This window comes from Triticum dicoccoides, chromosome 7A (genome assembly GCF_002162155.2).
Source record: "Triticum dicoccoides isolate Atlit2015 ecotype Zavitan chromosome 7A, WEW_v2.0, whole genome shotgun sequence".
Taxonomy (NCBI): Eukaryota; Viridiplantae; Streptophyta; class Magnoliopsida; order Poales; family Poaceae; genus Triticum; species Triticum dicoccoides.
This window is the reverse complement of record NC_041392.1, coordinates 740,148,187-740,166,469: the sequence shown is the minus strand read 5'-3', so window position 1 is coordinate 740,166,469 and position 18,283 is coordinate 740,148,187. Positions and strand designations below refer to the sequence as shown.

Sequence of the window (18,283 nt, the reverse complement as noted above, 5' to 3'; positions counted from 1 at the left end):
CAGGACCCTCAGATTGTAGGACGCCATCCACACCTTCTCCTCCTCGGCGATCCGTTGTTGATGGAAGAAGGACTCGCATCTGTTGATGAAGGCGAGCGGATCAGACTTGCCGTCGAACTTGGGGAAGTCCATCTTCTGGAACCTGGGCGGCCGATCATTGTGGTGCTGCCCATCATGGGCGGCGGCAGCGCTGGACGAAGAGGAGGACTTGTCCTTCTGGAGTGCGGTGACGGACGACTGCAGGGACATCACCGTGGCCGTCAAGGCCTCGATCATCTTAGCCAGATCTGTGGTGGTCGGTTCTGCCATGCCGGAAGTGACCGAGGCGGCAGCGGATTGTGGCGATGTCGGGGAGCTGGGCGCGGACACAGGGGGGAAAGCGGCCGGCGGATGGAGCGTGGACGAGGAGGAGGATCGCCTGGAACCTGATACCAAGTTGTCAAGGGCCTCGGTGCCCAAGACAGCAGGACCTCGACTACGTAGTTCGTAGTCGCGGTGGATAGGAGCGCTAGGGTTTTTGCCTGGCTGCTCTATGATGCGGGAGGGGAAGATAGAAGGAAATAACTTTATTGCTTATCCCTAAAGGGTGCTAACTATCTGATATATAAAGGCCCCATGGGCTAATAACAAACTAGAAACCTATACGAAATAAACTAGTCTAGGAACTAATGTGCCCGGATCAGGACTCCTGTCCAGCCTGCGCCTTGCCTGATGCGGCCGTCGGCTGCTCCTGGCCGCGCGGCCCACGTCTGTAAGACGTGCCCCACATGACATGCTTGCCCAATTCATGACGGTACCGATGCCTATAATACACAATTCGACATAAGTTTCGCGAAGAAGAATGATCTAACAAGCCAAAAATTAAGACGTACATATTCGAGCTGAGTATACAAAACTACATATAGATTTACAAATGAAGCGCGGCGTGCCGCCGCGCACAACCCGCTAGTTTTGATTAGTCCCACACCGATGGCTTCCAAAGGTATGTAGCGGCTTAAAAATGAAGGTAATGACGTCTTTCACCGCCGAGGACAACATTGACTGGACCAGCTAAGCTAGCTAGCTGAGCTATAGCTCGGTCGAGGCATTACCAGATGAAGCATTGACTGGACCAGCTAGGCTAGCTAGCTGAGCTATAGCTCTGCTGAGGTATAGCTCTTTCGCTAAGACTCAAGTAAAAAACATCTCCCAAATTCTTAAAAGTGCACGCACACTATTTAGATAGAACGAGCGGCCGGCTCATAGCCGCACGACCTCGCTAGTGTCATCACTGACTCGCGAGTACCACTTGCAGGTGCTACCTGGTTGGGGGAGAGACTTGCTACGCGACACGCCCTTATCCTCTCGTCCCTTTTCTCGACCGATTTCTCCACCGCAGCATCGCCGCCGCTCCTCCCCTGCCGCTCCTCTCTTTCACTTCCCCTCCATGGCGCCGCCCTACTCTTCCCCTTCCTCCCCATGGCGCTGCCCTACCCCCTTCCTCCCCATGGCGCCACCCCTCTCCTGCCCTTCCTCCTATGGGGTAGCCCTTCTCCTCCACTTCCTCTCCATAGTCAATGTTGTTGATGGATGGCGGGCCCAAGGACGACAGACTGGCTGGTGTCCAGGGCGGCCTGTGCGGTGTGGCCAAGAACGACGCCCAGCACACGACGACATCCTCCCCAATCGTCCCGCTGCTCCCTCCCCTACCGGATCCAGTCTCAGGTCAACGCCATCATACGAGGTCTGCTTCTATTTACTAGTACAGTAGTACTTGGCTACTTGCAATTCAGACTGGGCTCTCGTGATAGAAGGATATGCATGTGCTGCCTGTTGCTTGGACCTTGGAGTTGTTTTCACTTTGATGCTTAATTAGCACAGTGGTGATACATGGAGTAATCGATCCAGCTGGCTGATTGATTTGGTAGTGTTTCTCTTACTCCAACATTGATTTAAACATTCATTGGGTCACATCAGAACAAATAAGAAACTAATGAACTGGAAATGTCCTTAGATGAACAGATCCAAGGTTGTTTTGGTAGTGATGTAAGGCTATAAAAACAATTGAAGTTCTAAAGATTTTTTTGTCATTGTTTGTATGATTTAAGATCCAACTTTTCAAACTCATGGATCTGTAGTTGATGCAACTTGATCCATCCATTTCTCTCTTAGAATGAATTTGTCGTTATGGTAGCTCTCATTGGAACTGCTACCCTCAGTAGAGATCAATCTAGTTCGATGCCTCTTTTTTATATTGAGTGATATGCAATGCTAGATTTGACATGGTTAGTTGCACAGAGAGGTATTACAAGTTTCACAGAGGTAGAACAGTTTGCACACTTAATTATATATAGTTGCACAGAGAGGACTTCACAAGTTTCATGGGAAGGTAGTCGGCCAATTTTTGGTGCAATCTGGTGCAACTCTACTACTAAATGATGCAACTTTAGTAATGCATTATGCAAATTTTTAGTTGTATAGCTCACATGGCAGTGGGTAGTTAAGGGTGGTGGCCACTGCACAACTACGTTTCAGCATCTTGCTCAATAGGAGCTACGGTGATTAGGATTATGATGGGTTTTTACGGCGATTAGGATTTTAATGGTGTGTTTGAGTAGGATTTTCATGGTGAGCTGTTCTGATTTTGTCACTATTGGTATGGATCAGGATCCTATTTTGATCCATCTATTCTTACCTACACTGCAATTGTCTCGTTAAACATGATACTCTTTGTAGAGCTTCATTCCATTATGTACCTCTCTTTTTCTCGTAAGTGCATCCGTGTGGTTTCTCTGTTTTCTTGTAAGTTGGATGCATATAAGTAACCAGTTAGCTAGTTTGTTGTAATAGTTGCATAGAAACGCAAACATAGTTGGATGACGCATAGACATATCTCAGTTGGCTAGCCAACTATTGAAGTTGCACAATGAGGCCTAACCAGTTGCACAATCAATGGTATTCAGATGGATACACTATGTAAATCATGTTCATGCAGTGTGTGTGCGTGTAGTGTTTTTGATTGCACACTCATGTGTGCCCTGTTGTCAAGGGTATGCTTTTGTACAGGAGTTTGCAAATCAGAAAGGTACATATCCTAGTTGGCTTAGCCACACTTATGCAGTTGCACAGGTAAGGGCTATCTAGTTGCACGGTTGGCGGCTAGTTTAGTTTTGGCTCCAGTGCCTAAATCATGTTAGGCAGTGTGTATGCTGATTTTTGTGATTGCGCACTCATGTGTGCTCAGTTGGTCATATAGTGCATCAAGTTGCACACATTCTTTTTGTTTTATAGGTGTGCTTTGAAAAGTTATCATGAGTTGCTTACCTCATGGCATTTTTTATATAAATTGTTTTTTCTCATTTTTTCCTCTATGCATTTGGTTGCTTTGACTAATTTGTTTGTTTGCGTTATTTCACAGGCCAAAAATGGTTGTAGAAGGAGATGCAACTCCTAGAAGGAGAGGTATCCTCAATTTCTATAGATGCATCCTGAACTTTTATAGTTGCATAATAATCAATTAGGACTGGGTATCCTCAACTTTTTAAATAGTTGCACAACAGTATCATACGAGTTGGCATCCTCAACTTTCATAGTTGCATTGGAACCATTTGGGAGTCGGCAGCCTCGAGTTTTCAAATAGTCCCACAACAATGTCACATGAGCTGGCATCCTCAACTATTTTAGTTGCACAAGAACAATTAAGGAGACTCCCCAACTTTTTTTAATAATTGCACAACAATGTCACATGAGTTGGCATTCAACTCCTTTAGTTGCACAAGAACCATTCATTAGTTGGCATCCTCATGTTCTTTACATGCATCTAATTTTCTAGTTTTGGCTTCTTTTTTGCATCATGTGCAGGGTTTTTTTGCGGGGTGGAGGAGCTGGTGTACATTTGTGCACATAATTCTCAGCTGCAAAGTCACATATACTATTGTGTGGAAAGATCAAAGGAAGAAAACACCTGCATGCCAGATTTTTGTCTAGTTGGTAGTTATGCTTCACAGTACCTACAACATACTTTTCTCTTTATTTTTTTCCTTTTTTTGCTACATGGACATCGGTTCTTCTGCATTATGTGTGATATAAGACTATCTATGTGCTCTCTCCTATATAATTGCACAGTTTTTGCATTTTGTTGCACACAATGCTGCAAATGTTGGCTTGTCCCATGATGTAGTTGCAAAAAAAATCAGTTAAAATTGCACAGGTACAAGATCTCCCCTTTTTTATCTCTGTTTATGCTCTCTTCAACAATGGAGAAGCTATTTTTGTAAAGAGAAATTTGATGAGGGGGAAAGGGAAAGTGAAAGTCAAGGAGGGGGTCTGAACAGGAGGAGAAAATGATCACCTCTTCATTCACCCTTGTTAGTGCTACCTGGTACATTCTGATCCGTCCTCACTCTTTCCCTTTTTTTCATAGCAAATTATTCCAGATCTGCTGTTAGTTCACTTTGATTCATCTGCCATGGCAGCTTTGGCAATGGAGATCTAGACCTAGGTAACCATTTGTTTTCTAGGGAAGAAGGTGGGAGCAGGTAAGGGAGTGGGGAAGAAAAAGTTGGTGGCCAGTGGGCATGAGAGCTTCGGGAGGGGAGGGAAGGGCACATGATTGCCTGGGGACCGTGCTGGGCGCCTGATTTGTTGGCTTGGCGCGCATATGTTACTACCGGGGGAGGGATTTCCTTTTATGGGATCAGGGGGACCGATTCTTTCCTTTCCTGGCGGCCGCCCGGGAGTGCTAGCGGGCCAACGGCCGCCCGCTAGACACGTCCAAAACATCTACTCCCTTTGTCCGGAAATACTTGTCGGAAAAACTGATAAAATGTATCTACAACTAACATATGTCTAGATACATCCATTTCTCTGACAAGTATTTTCAAACGGAGAGAGCAATATTTTTGGTTTTGAAGGTTTTGGTCGAAAAAATGTACAGACCAAACACTGTAAAAGTGATCAAACCCGTAAATATTTTTCAGGCCACCGAAAACCCACACCTGATGTTAGAAGAGATAGAGATGTATTGGTGGAATTGATGATATTGCTTGAGCCTCGTGAGCATATATACTTGAGGGCTTGGAGGCCAAACTAAGGGTGCCTCGTATACCGATCAACGCGGGTTGTGGGTAGATTTCTTGCCCCAAATGTCACGGACCGGCACCGGAGTCCGGAATCCGGCGAAATTCGTCGCATCTGGTCCTTCTCCGCCGTCTCCAACCACGCACGCGTCGATCAAGCGATGTCCTGATCCAATTCCCCTACTTTCCCCTCTCGTATTCGTATCACAACAGCCCTTCCAGTCCTCCTCCGCCGTCTCCGCATTAGAGCTTTTCTTTAGACATACAAGGAGATTGAAAATGCAAACACCCACTTTCAGCTTCAGTAGGATCTCATTAAGCACCATTGGCAAAGGGCTGGACCGTAACAATCTCATTTTTTGATTCATTTTTTATTTAATTCATGTGTTACTTGTATTTGGGACAAGTTTTATATTGCATTATTTAGTTTGCTTCGGTGATTTGAATAATTATTTGTAATGTGGATGATTGTTGTATTGTATTGATATTGATAATTTTTCTGAATAATTATTTTGTAGTGTGAATGATTGTTTTATTCTTGTGGTGTGGTATTGATATTTGTGGACCGGCGGCAGCGGCGTAAGAGCAGACTCCGCAAAGCCGATTCGTAAAAAAAATATTCTATGAATATCCTTTTATACGGGTCCGTTTTGCGGGGTCTGTCTTTGCGACCGTCTGCGCCGGTCTGCAATATCGTTTTTTCGCGAATTGCAAACACGTTTTGCGGGTCGGCAGAATACAGGATCTGCTAGAGATGCTCTTGCAGTGTTAAAATCCCCCTTGTGCTCTTGGGACCAAAGCGATGGGTCGAGCCAAGACGATGGATGAGGCCGGTTCTCTCCCTCCGGGAGGATTTTGGGGTACTCCAGAAGGACAACGCATCGATGCAATCCGACGTCTCAGTTTGCAAGAGGAAGTTACTACATGCCATCAGCGCCAAACAAGGTGACGTCTCTCAGCAAGTAGGCACTAGAGTAGAGAAGGCGGTGATTGATTGGGTCAAGCAATTAGCACTCTCTTAAGTCCATAATAGTTAACTTACCGCTCGGTTTCCCCTTTTTTGTTTGGACGCGTCTAGCGGGCGGCTGGGTGCCCGCTAGCGCTTCTCGGCGGCCAGCTTTTTTAGAAACCTTCTGTCCTTTATGTTCCGATTAGGAAACCTGTAGCATGTTGTTAATTAATCATCTTATATATGGTTTCTTCTCACGTGTGATGAATGACTGCATACCGTTGTATTAATATTCCTCATGTTCGTTTATGCATTAATTTTTGGTTTTCAAAATTGTAAAAGGCATATCTTCTAAACCGCATGTCGAAATTTAAATCCGTTTTCACCTTTGAAACCCTCGCGACGTGCTCTTCAAAAGTAGATCCCGTATGGAGATGTTTCGACGAACTAGTCTTCCTGCCAATTAAACATCAATGTGTGTGCAACTAGACTAGATTGCCGCGCCAACTGAGTATATGTGTGTGTCAAATAGTCCTGCAACTAAACATCAATGTGTGTGCAACTAGACTACATTGACGTGCCAACTGAGCATACGTGTGTGCAACTAGTGTCCTGCCAACTAAATATCAATGTGTGTGCAACTAAACTAAATTACAAGCCAACTGGTCATATGTGTGTGCAACTAGTCTTCCTGCCAACTAAGCATCAATGTGTGTGCAACTAGACTACATTATAAGAGGAAGCTGCACATCGACTTTCGTCGAGGCAATAGACTAGTTGCACATCAAAGTCGTCGTGGTTGCTAGGTTGCAACCTCATACGAAGGTGCAGTTCCAAACATTAGTTTTGGAAAAAAGTTGCACGATGTAGTACTAAAAATTGCACAATACAGTACTAAAGTTGCACAAATATATCATCAAAGTTGGCATCAAAAAAAAATTCGTTGAAACATAATCATATGGGATCTAGTTTCAAAGATCTCGTCACGACGAACCCAGCGGTGAAGACGGACTGAATTCTGACACGTGGTTTAAAAGATATGACTTTTTAAAAATTGAAGAACCGGAATAAATACACGTGAATCTGTTTTATTGTCCATCGGATATAATAAGTCTGGCTGCATTTAATGATCAATCATATGCACTAGAAGACAAAACCTATGCATGCATGTATGTGACGCTCGTTCTCTCTGTTTAGTGCGCGTACACTTTGGAGGTTTTAGGTTTTTGTTTTGATTAGTACCACACCACTGGCTTGGAAACGTATGTAGCGGCATAAAAATCCTGGTACTGAGCGGGTTCATCGCCGAGGAAAGCATTGACTGGACCAGCTACGCTAGCTAGCTGGGCTAGCCCTGTTGAGGCATTACCAGACGAGGCACTGACTGGACCAGCTAATTAAATGCTAGCTAGCTGGGTTAGCTCTGCTGAGGTAAAAGCATTCACTGGCCTGGCCACCCAGTGAAGTAAGTCTTTTTTTTACCTCCCTCCCTTGTGCAGAGATTTTATATTTGTCATGACATGCTTGTCTGGTAAGTACTCCCTCCGTCCCATAATATAGGACTGTCAAAAAACGTCTTACATTATGGGATGGAGGGAGTACCGGACAAGGCAACCTCATCCGTTACTGAAAACCAAGGAACTGAGCCAGTGCCAAACTCTTCACTTTGAGTTGCCATGTGATGCATCAATCAATCTGGAGCAAGGTTGGTCTCAACCCTGAACCAACTAGGCAATCAATTACCATGCCATGCAAAATAATCACAGCAGCATGGAGGGCTAGTTGCTGCAGGCATTAGTGGATCCACAAGCGCGCACGCTTTAGATAAAAACCCGTTACAAATGAGTCGCGGCACATATATCGGGACTCTAATTTGCATCATCGTGCCTGGCATGCGCGTGCTCAGTCTTGACGATCGTCTACTCATGAGACTGACCGACACGAGAAAGTGTCCATCCCATGGAAGAAACAAGCATGCAGTTGCATTACAGGTTACTCATGAGATTGACCAAAGCTTGCACGCGACCTTCTGCTGGAGCTCTTCCGCGAGCGCTTGGTTTAGTCATCTATACAGCAAATGATTATATCAGTTAGACATCAGCCATCACATGAGCATAATGTTTCTAAAAAATGATTATTCAAGAGGCACATATCGCAACACTTTTCATCTCTTGGTTACTGGATATCATGAAAAGTGTTAAAGAAAATTGATTGTTCAAGAGGCACATATCGCAACCCTAAATTTTGTACTGGATATCATGGAAGAACAATGGATTGGCTCATTGTGTACATGACGGCTCCAGTTAACAATCTAATCTTTAACACTTTCATCTCTTAGTTACTGTGAACTACTAGTTCTGAAATATTATTTCAGTGAGTTTTCTGTTTATAAATCCGCACTTGAGACAACCTAATCATTTGTCATTTGCACCTGAGATAATGATATTTAAATTATCATCGGTATCTTTGTAATGATGCATGCTGTCCTTGATATCTCTAATTTTTCAAGCAACCTGTTACACTCAGTGTCGAGGAAATGTGAACGTACCGGTCTATTCATCGTCAGATAGGCATACCACATCTACACGAGCGGCCACGCCAGGGGTATCACTGCGCAGCCCAAGCTTTCCTGTTAGCCATTCATCCAGCGATACTGAATCAGAGTCTGACTGTGGCGTGCCTGATGCGGAAGGGCCAACACCCCTACTTGGCAACACATTCAACGCAGCTGAGGCAACGCTAGATGTCGTAGTCAAACCTCGCGGTGATGTTAGTGGCAGAATGGGATTTGGAACCGAAGATACGGGCGACAGCAGGCGTGTTGGCTGTGAACTTGATGGCAGTGGTAGAACCTGCTGAATTTGATGTGAGCTTGATGGCCCCAATGGTGCAGGTACAGTGTGGTGTGAACTTGGGTGCAAGCTTGACACTGATGGGTTCCCTGGGGGAACTGCCTGTGGGCATGATTGTCTTATATTTACTGGAGTCACAGAGGTAGACCGTGTCCTTGCAGACGTGCTCTCGAGCCAAATTGGAAGCTGCTGCTGATTTGCATGTGCCATCGAATGCACCTGTGGAGGCAACCTGCGCTGAAGATGAGGAGCAGGTGCACGTGTTACTTCACTCTGGACTCCAAAGTTTCCCCGTGGCAGAACTGGCACGAGACCAAAAGTACTTGATGTTGATCCAGTGCTTTTTAGTACGGAGGGGTGAGGTGAAGATGGCGATGATGATGATGATGGTGATAGTTGATCGACCTGTAATGGTTGGACATGATGCATCTGCACTGGTGGTCGACCAGCTGTCGACGATGCAGTTGGTGATGCAGTCGATGCCGCCGCTGAAGGCCTCATGGGAACTTGCTGAGAAGCCTGTGGTCTCTGGTGATTTGGAGGGCTGTGGGCTCTAGCTGCAGATTAAAGTAATTAGATATTATTAGTGATAGAGATTTGGGACGGATGTTTGAAAATCATGTCAGCATATTCATTTAAAGGACATCAAATATGATTGCCTATAGTCAATACTCAGTACCTTGCGCTCCAGAAGAAGATATGAATTTAGCCCGAAAATCGTCAGCTAGTGACTGGTTGAGGATAACTTTCTCACATAAATTATCAAGCGCCTTCCTTTGCTGAAGATGAGTGGAATCATTTTCTTCAAGTAACGAATTATACTTTTGTTTGACCTTCTCTATTTCCTGGCTACACTCGGTCATAAGTTGTGATTGCTGTCCATAAGTGAAAAAATAAGAACAAGATGAGAAGCCCAGAACTAGTGTAAGAAGTTCACAACTAGGATATACATGAGCTAGAAGAAACAGCAAACCTTTAGTTCGTGGGCTTTATTACGTGAGTCAATGTATAACCGTAATCTGTGCAACTCATTTTTCAGTGGTTCATCACCAACTGGTGGATGATTAAACATCATTGGAGCCCCCAGAAAGAGTTGTGCTGAAGAACCCGGTGCGGCCTCGGGTTGATGACTTGGTTGACACTGATCAGGGCTTGTTCTTTCAAGCGGAATACTGGACAGTGGAACCAATGGCAAACACTGAGATGATGGTACACGAGAAAGTAGGCTTGATTGTTCTACATCTCTTTGTGAAAGCACAGTTGGCACCATACTTGGTTGTGAAGACTGAATTATCAAATCCGTCGGAGTAGAAAGTTCCCTGGATGCTGATGGTTGCATTTCAGGTTGCAAAGTCTGTGCGGGTGTTATACCAGAACGGTCTACTTGTTCTGCCTCTCTTCGTAGAAGTGGTGCTGGTGCTACAATTGGTTCGGCAGACAGCATTACAAGATTGGCCTCAGCTCCAACTTCCTTAGACATTTGCAAGGAAGTCTGGCTGGGCACAGGAGCCAGAGTCTGTGATTCCGGTGGATCTGCCTGAGTATTGTCTCCATTGCAGGTGTTAACTTCCATTTCAGCATCTCCTAAACGTCGGTCAGTCTCTCCCGGTAATGGTTGTAAATCCACACCACTCTGTTGCTCAACTTGTTCGGTCCTTCTATTGTCACCACTTGAAGATTCCTGATATATGTTACAGGTACATATGATTAGTGTCATAGGATACTAACAATAAAACAGTCAAAAGGAATACTGGTGTAACCATAATGTAATAAAGTACCATGAACTGGAACATGAAGACCATGTGCTCAGAACTGACTCTAATGGAAAGATAAGTGCTGCATCAACTGGAATGTCCACTATTTGGAAGTACGTTCAAGTAAATGGATACAGTCACAGATGCTCATAGATGAGCCTACTAAACATTTACTTTCCTTTCGTTATATTACAAAATACAAAGAACTTAAATGAGTAATCTACAAACCGTAAAACATGACATAGTATGAAAGGAAACATACTACATACAGTTGCACCTTCTATGCCTAGTGTACTGTACAGACCATGATGAGCAAGTAACTATGCTCACATTGCTACGCTGAAAGAGCAAAAACAACACATCCTAGATGAGCCTACTAAACATCTGCTTTCCTTTTCGCTATATCACAAAGGAAAAGGTGTCTGAAAAATCTACAACCCATAAAACATGACATGAAACTTGAACCAAAGCTTCAATGTGTTATGATCTTACATAAATTGACTGCAAATTAAGTTGGAAGTTTCTGTAAAGAAAAGTTAAGCTGACAGTTCCTACATGGATATTAAACTTATAAAATCAGAAGGACACCACTGCAAAGAACTACGTAGTAAGTATAAGACCTGATTAATGCATGCCCTACCTGATCAATAGAATCAATCGCAGGACTAGAATTTAACTGCTGTTGAACAGCCAGAGATGCCCCTCCTTGCGAGTCGATGCAATCAAAACTATTGCTGATCATGTTCTCTGTCAAACCAATACCTTCTGATGCTAGCCTTCCTTCACTGTGGATAAAAACTTCAGCAGAACCATTTCTTGCTGCTTCTGCATTGATAACATCAGATGGAATCGCACCACGAACCAATGTAACTTCCATCGCTGAGGTTCCGTGCAAAGACTGCGGACAGTTTGCCAAAGTAGCTGTATCAACACAGGAGCTAAAGTGGCTGAATTCCTCGATAGCAAAGCCTGAATCTGGTAAACAAATACGTTGATCAAAAGTATGATCTAGTTGGCCAGATTTTGCTTTGTCAAGGAAATCTTCCTTCAACTGCAACTCCTTAATCCACACCTTTGATTGCTGTGAGTCAAGCTTCTCACGCTGGTACCTCATGTGCTTCAGAAACGCATATAGTAGCACAGTGAACCATTCAACTATTAGCTTTTTTTGACCACCTCTGTCCTCTGGATCAGCTTGAGACCTACGGAGGTGTTCCACAACTATTCTGCATGATTCTCTCAGTTTCACCACTCCCTTGTGCCTGTGCATGTCAAACATTGCCACCTCGTTTGCTTGTTTATCATGGATATTCTTTTCTCTCAAGGAGAAAACCATGTCAACCAAATTAATTCTTTTCTCTCTGATTCTATTAAGAAGTACATCCTTTGATAAATGCTGCTTTGCATGAATCTCTGGAACAGATAGCAGTTCCTTGACTTCCTTCTCTCCTGGTACGATAGCCTCAATCACTAAATCATGTGAATCCTCTTGGTGTGATTTGTTCCCACCAACAGATTCTGCCTGCTCAGGGATTGATTTGTCATTTCCATATTTAGATGAGGTCTGCTGCTGATATGGTGATATGTTCTTTACTGGAATTGATTGATTATTCTCGCCTGTTCTGCGTACTCTATGTGAGAACTCCTTCTTTAGGATCCTTAGCTTGTTATAAACCAACTCAGCGAGAGTTTCACTGCACTCATATTTCAAGTGTTTTTCAGCAAGGGCCAGTGATTCTCTATGATCAACCTGATGCCTTGAGAGAGAAGCAGCACGCCAGCACTGAAATAAAGCATGCAAAGAAGGAGAACATTCATCAAGAACAGCAACATTTAACACTGAACATGTAGTGCAAAATTACAGAAGGCTCTTCTCTAACCAGTGCAATGTTGAATGCATGCAATATGTGCTTTGGCTCCACACTGACTTGGTGATTCTTCAAAGTATAATGAAGAAGTTCATCACATAAACATTGAACACTTCCCTGCACAACATGTTACCGTTCCATCAAAGAATCCAATCAGCTAAATAGCAAATGATGAGTATATGAAATCATGTGTCTGCATGAATTTTAACCTCACTGGAATGGTAGGGTGAATTACGTTTTGATAACTTGTCTGTGTATTTATTTACTACACATAATGTATTGATGTACAGAATGCTGCACTCTTCAGTTTAGGCACAGTTTATGATTGTTGATCAATTACAGACAACCAAACATTTTACTTCTCTTTGGGATGTATTTGGTTCTTAATATCATTCTTACAGAACTTTCAATACTGTCAAATTGGGTTACTAGTTCTGACCAAAGGAATATATTGGCAAAAAACTATCACTAGGTATTTGTGACACAGCAAGAATTAAAACATCAACAGAACAATGAGGTCGTTACATTCAGCATACCGGTAGTTCAAACAATTCATATAGCTTTGATAGCTCTGGCTTCAATTTGATGTGAAGACCTTTTTGTGTGTCCTGAAGATGTTCCACCCCTACAAAATGGACTCTGTTAGAACAGTGCATTATGTGCATGAAAAACAGAGCTAATAATTACAGTTACAGCAGTATACCTTGTTCCTGCCACGTGTGGTCAACTGATATTTGATGACGACTAGATGTAGTATTAATTTCAGGCAATATTGAGTCCTTATCTTCGCCAGCTAAAACATTTGCAGATGAATCCAAGGCTCCAGCAATTTTTCTACGTTTGGTACTGGCCTCATCGGCAGGAATTTTCCCTTCTTCCATGTTTTGTATCTTTCTACGGCTTCTTTGTACCGGCTCAGTTATATACTGCCAGCGAGGAGACTTCCCATCTAGCAAATTTACCCAGAATTTTGGCAGATCACTATCAGGTGCAGATATCCCACCCCTCTCACCTACTACAACAGTATCTCTAGAATAAAAAGGTCCATTCAGACGAGCTTGTGAAATGGCTGCATTGCTCATCTCAGTGCTGGGATCATTTTTCGTGGACAACTTCATTAAGTACTCCTGAAGTACTTTATCCATGAACAGTTTTTCAGCACCAAAATCATTGCTTAAATATGCATCATTTTTTAGCTCTTCGAGTCTGCTGAATTGAAATGATGCACCCCAACTAAGCAGAGAATGGCTCAGGATAGGCGTTATATTCTGGCCATTGCTATCAAGAATATGATCATGCTTTGCAAGTATAAGAGCCTTTTCCTCCAATGTGCAAGATGAATACAGACGAAAAATGGGCACACATTCAGATTGTGACTCTATGCTGATCCTCTGGAGGACTCTCAAGTCATTTGTGGGATTCCAATCACTACAATATATGATGATGACATCAACTGAAGATAGTTTAATGCTTGGGAGACATGCACGACTATCAATCAAGAAAATAAACCGGTCCTTAGTCGTGTCATTGAACATACTCATTGCACCCTGTTTCTTTTGTACAGCGAGACCACGCTCCACGCGTTCATATGACTCAAAACCATATCTTTGACGGACAAAATCATCCAAAATGTCACCCATTGGATTGCCAGCCCCACCACAAGACTGCACATAGAAGACAGAAACGTCATATTGCACTGGTAAGCTTGGGAAACCTTTCCAAAAGATCATGATATTTAATTCTAACAATGACGAATCACAAACTACCCAAACAACTTAATAAGGGATATACCCGTCAGCAATTAAAATGTACCACAACATGTTTTTCTAACCGATGCCAAGATGTTAGAACATGTGCTTGCAAAATGTTGTTTCTGAAGTGAACCGTATGTGGATTGTACCAAAGAAAGATAAATTTTAGAATCATGACAACGAGGGAAGCCCAGACCCTGAGGAGGGTCAGAGATGCCTCCTTAAAACTAAAGGATTGAGCATGAACTTCTTTCAGGATGAGCCATCTCTAATAGGGACAAACCTAGAACTTCAAATATTTTGGAACAGAGGAAGTAGTAATGAATCACACATAACAGGCATTACTACATAAATTCGGCCAAAATTAAATAATGGAAGCAAGAGATTATTTGAGGCATGGTACCTCAAAAAAGGCTCACCTGGGTAAGGATAAGAACTCTCTGCCCTTTTCCCTTGATTTCTCGGAGCATTTTGTCAAGAAGCAGTAGCTTGCCACTCGCACGCACTCCAATATCTAGGATATCAGTTACTGGGTAGCCCTTGGTAAGTGAGGTTTGGAGCATTGCATCTACTAGATAAGGGTGGTCGCAGCACTGTTGCATGATAAGATCAGTAAAGACAGTTAGCTATGCACAATGAGTACCACTGCAGATTCCGTCTCTCCCTACTGTGAAAAGAAGGTATCATGCATGCTCAGAAATTTCAACAGCTAACCTTCCGGAGGGATACAAGAATGTTGCGAAGAGCACCAACACTGTCAGTTTTTGAATGTGATCGAAGTGCTGGTGAGTTTGAAAGTAAGGTATAACAGTACATTTCTAGTTGCACTCGTGAAAGGCAAGCAGGAACCCAATACTCCACAAATTTTGATGAGTCCGCTTTCTGGCCCATTGCAGTGTGAAGTGCGAACTCTGAACAGTCATGAGTTGGCTCTCTAGCATCCATTGCAGGACTGCTTTCAGCCACAATATTTTGTGAGCACAGATCAGCATTCATATGTGCCTGCAAGAATTGATAATGTAACACAGTCCTTTGATACAGATGGTAGGATGACAAGAGAAAGAAAAGCAACATTGCAAATAACAAGCCAACATACTGAAGCAGCAAGGATGTTACAAAAAATCAAGCATATGCTCAAGTTGCTAAAGGGAAACTATACAAAGTATCCTGTCAGGTGAACATTGCGTCCTGCATAAATTGTACTCCCTCCATCGCAAATTAGTTGTCTTCGATTTGTCTAGAGACGGATGTATCTAGACATGTTTTAGTGTTAGATACATCCGTATATAGGCAAGTCTAAGACAACTAATTTGGGACGGAGGTAATACTATAATAAAGTAAGAAGCTCAAGACGTTATACGAGATAATGCAGGTCCAAATAAAGAACATTTTGATGTATTACTGGAATATGTGTTCAGTTATTTACTTCTATTTTGCTACTCGAGACTTACGACCTATAAAGGATGAAGGAAAATAACAATGATACTTACAACAATGCTTTGTGATAATGTAAGGTCCAGAGTCGTAATAATTTAAGCCCAAGAGGCGATGTGTGATATGGAACAACAAAAGAACATATTAATCTATTACCAGAATATGGTATTTAATTCTAATTTGCTACTCTGGGGTTAAGACCTGCAAAGTATGAAGGCAGAGAGGACTGGTACTTAAAGCAACGCCTTGATTTCATAATGAGTATAATTAAAAAAACGAGAACTCAAAAGAATAGAAGATGGTTGAGCAAACCTCTGAAATGGGAGCAGATATTTCAACATCAGTTTTCGACCCATCTGTCTCCAATATCACCTCAGGAGCTTCACACTGAGCAGATTTTTCAACATCACTTTTCAACCCATCTGTCTCCAATATCACCTCGGGAGGTTCACACTGGCCAGAAGTATAGCCTTCCAAACAATTATTGACGACTTGACTTAAATGTGCCTTGTCATCTTCTTCATGTGCGCCACTTTCTTCATACCTCAAAACAGAGCCATTGTCTTCCGCGTCCACCATGGAAGCATTTCCTTCATAGCCTTTAAAAGTAGCAGCAGGGAATACATCACCAAAGATAGATGAAGGGATGAAGTCATTGGGATGAAAAGAATTGACATGCCAAAATTTCATTGATAACAAGCTATACAAGGCTATTAAAATGTTAAGTTAGTTATTTCAACATGAGTGCTTTGCATGGAACGTCCTGCATTGTTTTTAGAGGAATACTTCATCCTGACTGAATCTGTCATGAGAACATGTTAAGCTTTACATATTCAGCTATCTAAGATGAACCTACATCATATGCAGCAAACAGCAAAGTCATGGAGATTGGTGTTTGCAACAAACAGACCAACTGTGGTAATGAAACAGGCAAACTAAGCTGTGACTATCATCCCAGTTGATTGGACAAGCAAAACATGAGTTCAAAATCACAGGGAGATCAAGTTAAGTACCAGGGGTTTTTTCATATTCTTCAGAAGATGTCTTGAAGAGACTCGTATAGCTCTTTGCGGTTAGCCTTTTCTGCTTCTTCAACGACCTGGTACCACTCTCGGAAGCATCATCATGCTTATGCTTTGATGAGTTGTGTTCATCAATTTGTCCATTTACGGTTTTGTCGGGAGTAGCCACTAGACTAGGAACTCCATTTGAATCATTTGAAGTGGTCGAAGCTGAAACGGTACTTTTCTTAATTCTGTCGGACGTTCTTGGGGTACTAGCCTTCATTGTCGACCCTTTCAGCTTCTTTGGTGATGATTTTGGGGTATCAGGTGTGCTGGGGTTGCTCCTGCCCCTCGTAGATTTCTGCGAAACCGGTGTGGAGGCAGAACTGACGGTGGCTGTCCCAACGGGGTTCTTTCCTCTTGTTTCCCGGTTCGACCTCCTGAGGTTTGGCTTCTGCTCCTCGCTTGTTTCACACACGGACGAGCTCCTAGACTCCCTTCCACCGGCAGACGAGGTGGAGGTCGATGCAGACTTGGGGTCTTTGGCATTGGTGGCGGCGCTGCCTTTCCTTGCACTGGCGTCCCCTGCCCCCTCATTGTTCGCCCCTCCTGACCGGGTGTTGGCCATCCGCTTCGGTAGAATCAACGCATCAGGCAGGGCACCTAGAATGTCGCAATCAGAAGCAAACGGAAGTCAGAAATTCGGCAAACTGGCTCCCTGAAATGTATACTGAAATCATGGATCAATGCATCAGTACGCTGAGCACACAAATCATGGATCAACTCATCACAGAATTCTCCAGCAATAAGCCCAAATGTTTTCTCTTCAATCTGCTGTGGTGCCCCAATTGCACACCAACAGCAAACCCAGAGCAGCAAGTATTTCCTCATGGAACAGGGGCATGTAGTACAGTACATCACAAAAGTTGAATTTTTTTTTACCTCGCAGCCGAACAGCTACGGGGTCGAGCCGGCGGGCGCAGGGAGGCCGGGTGAGGGAAGAGGGACGGCGAAGGCGGTGCCGGGGTGGAGCTCCTGTGGCGGCCCGTCGCCTCGGTCGAGCTCCTGCGGCGGCCGGCCGGCCGGTCACTGTGGTCGAGGCATATGGGGGGAGGGGGCGGAGCGGAGCGGAAGGCAATGGAGGTGGATGAGGGGGTGGAGGGGGCTGACGGGGTTCTGGAGGCGGCCCGCCGGCGGCGACGCGGGAGCGCGCCGGTGGGCGGCTGCCGGACGGCGGAGGCGGAGGAGAACCCTAGAAATCGGGGCTGCCTTCTCTGTCGCCGGGTCGTGGATTGGGGCTCGGTTCAGTTTGGACAGTGGCAAACGTGTGTAATTTCGGCGCAACTCTGGGGTAAAGACGGCTGGCCAGGGAAGCACCTCCATGCGCATGCGCATAATTTTAGAAGAAAAAAACATTTAGATTTGATAATTGACAAGAAAAAAATAGCCATTGCAAATGAAAATTGCTGATGGCGCGAAAACACTAGATACGTGAAATGTCATCATGGAAGTAGAACGGGACAACGATGACGGCGTGGGAGGAGGGATGAGGCGTCGGCGCTGAGGCCCTAAATTAAGGCGTGTAACAAACCCATGTAGAAGGGCTCTTCACCC

General features: G+C 43.9%; 2 protein-coding genes across 2 annotated transcripts; one reads left to right on the top strand and one right to left on the bottom strand.

Moving 5' to 3' along the window:
* The first annotated feature begins 1,529 nt into the window (after positions 1 to 1,529).
* On the top strand, positions 1,530 to 4,474 carry LOC119334154. Its single transcript, XM_037606778.1, has 4 exons — positions 1,530 to 1,723; positions 3,398 to 3,441; positions 3,841 to 3,965; positions 4,403 to 4,474. The coding sequence occupies exons 1-4, from the start codon at positions 1,557 to 1,559 to the stop codon at positions 4,472 to 4,474; spliced, it is 408 nt and encodes a 135-aa protein (XP_037462675.1). The 5' UTR covers positions 1,530 to 1,556.
* Positions 4,475 to 7,648: 3,174 nt separating this feature from the next.
* Positions 7,649 to 17,739, bottom strand: LOC119329630. Its single transcript, XM_037602691.1, has 14 exons — positions 17,612 to 17,739; positions 16,679 to 17,332; positions 15,978 to 16,264; positions 14,946 to 15,233; positions 14,651 to 14,824; positions 13,184 to 14,144; positions 13,017 to 13,105; positions 12,493 to 12,597; positions 11,253 to 12,395; positions 9,832 to 10,539; positions 9,538 to 9,733; positions 8,765 to 9,415; positions 8,555 to 8,635; positions 7,649 to 8,072 (listed from the first exon to the last, which is right to left on the bottom strand). Exons 2-13 carry the CDS (start codon positions 17,295 to 17,297, stop codon positions 8,559 to 8,561), a joined length of 5,298 nt encoding a protein of 1,765 aa, XP_037458588.1. The 5' UTR covers positions 17,298 to 17,332; positions 17,612 to 17,739; the 3' UTR covers positions 7,649 to 8,072; positions 8,555 to 8,558.
* Positions 17,740 to 18,283: the final 544 nt, after the last annotated feature.

Excerpts from the sequence above, each read along its gene's own strand:
- LOC119334154 (XM_037606778.1), top strand. The coding sequence starts at position 1,557 with ATGTTGTTGATGGATGGCGGGCCCAAGGACGACAGACTGGCTGGTGTC. Across the intron at positions 1,724-3,397 it reads GGTCAACGCCATCATACGAG|GCCAAAAATGGTTGTAGAAG; the intron begins GTCTGCTTCTAT and ends GTTATTTCACAG. Across the intron at positions 3,966-4,402 it reads GCATGCCAGATTTTTGTCTA|CAAATTATTCCAGATCTGCT; the intron begins GTTGGTAGTTAT and ends TTTTTTTCATAG.
- LOC119329630 (XM_037602691.1), bottom strand. The coding sequence starts at position 17,297 with ATGGCCAACACCCGGTCAGGAGGGGCGAACAATGAGGGGGCAGGGGAC. Across the intron at positions 16,265-16,678 it reads AGAATATGAAAAAACCCCTG|GCTATGAAGGAAATGCTTCC; the intron begins GTACTTAACTTG and ends CTACTTTTAAAG. Across the intron at positions 8,636-8,764 it reads GCCACTAACATCACCGCGAG|GAAAGCTTGGGCTGCGCAGT; the intron begins GTTTGACTACGA and ends AATGGCTAACAG.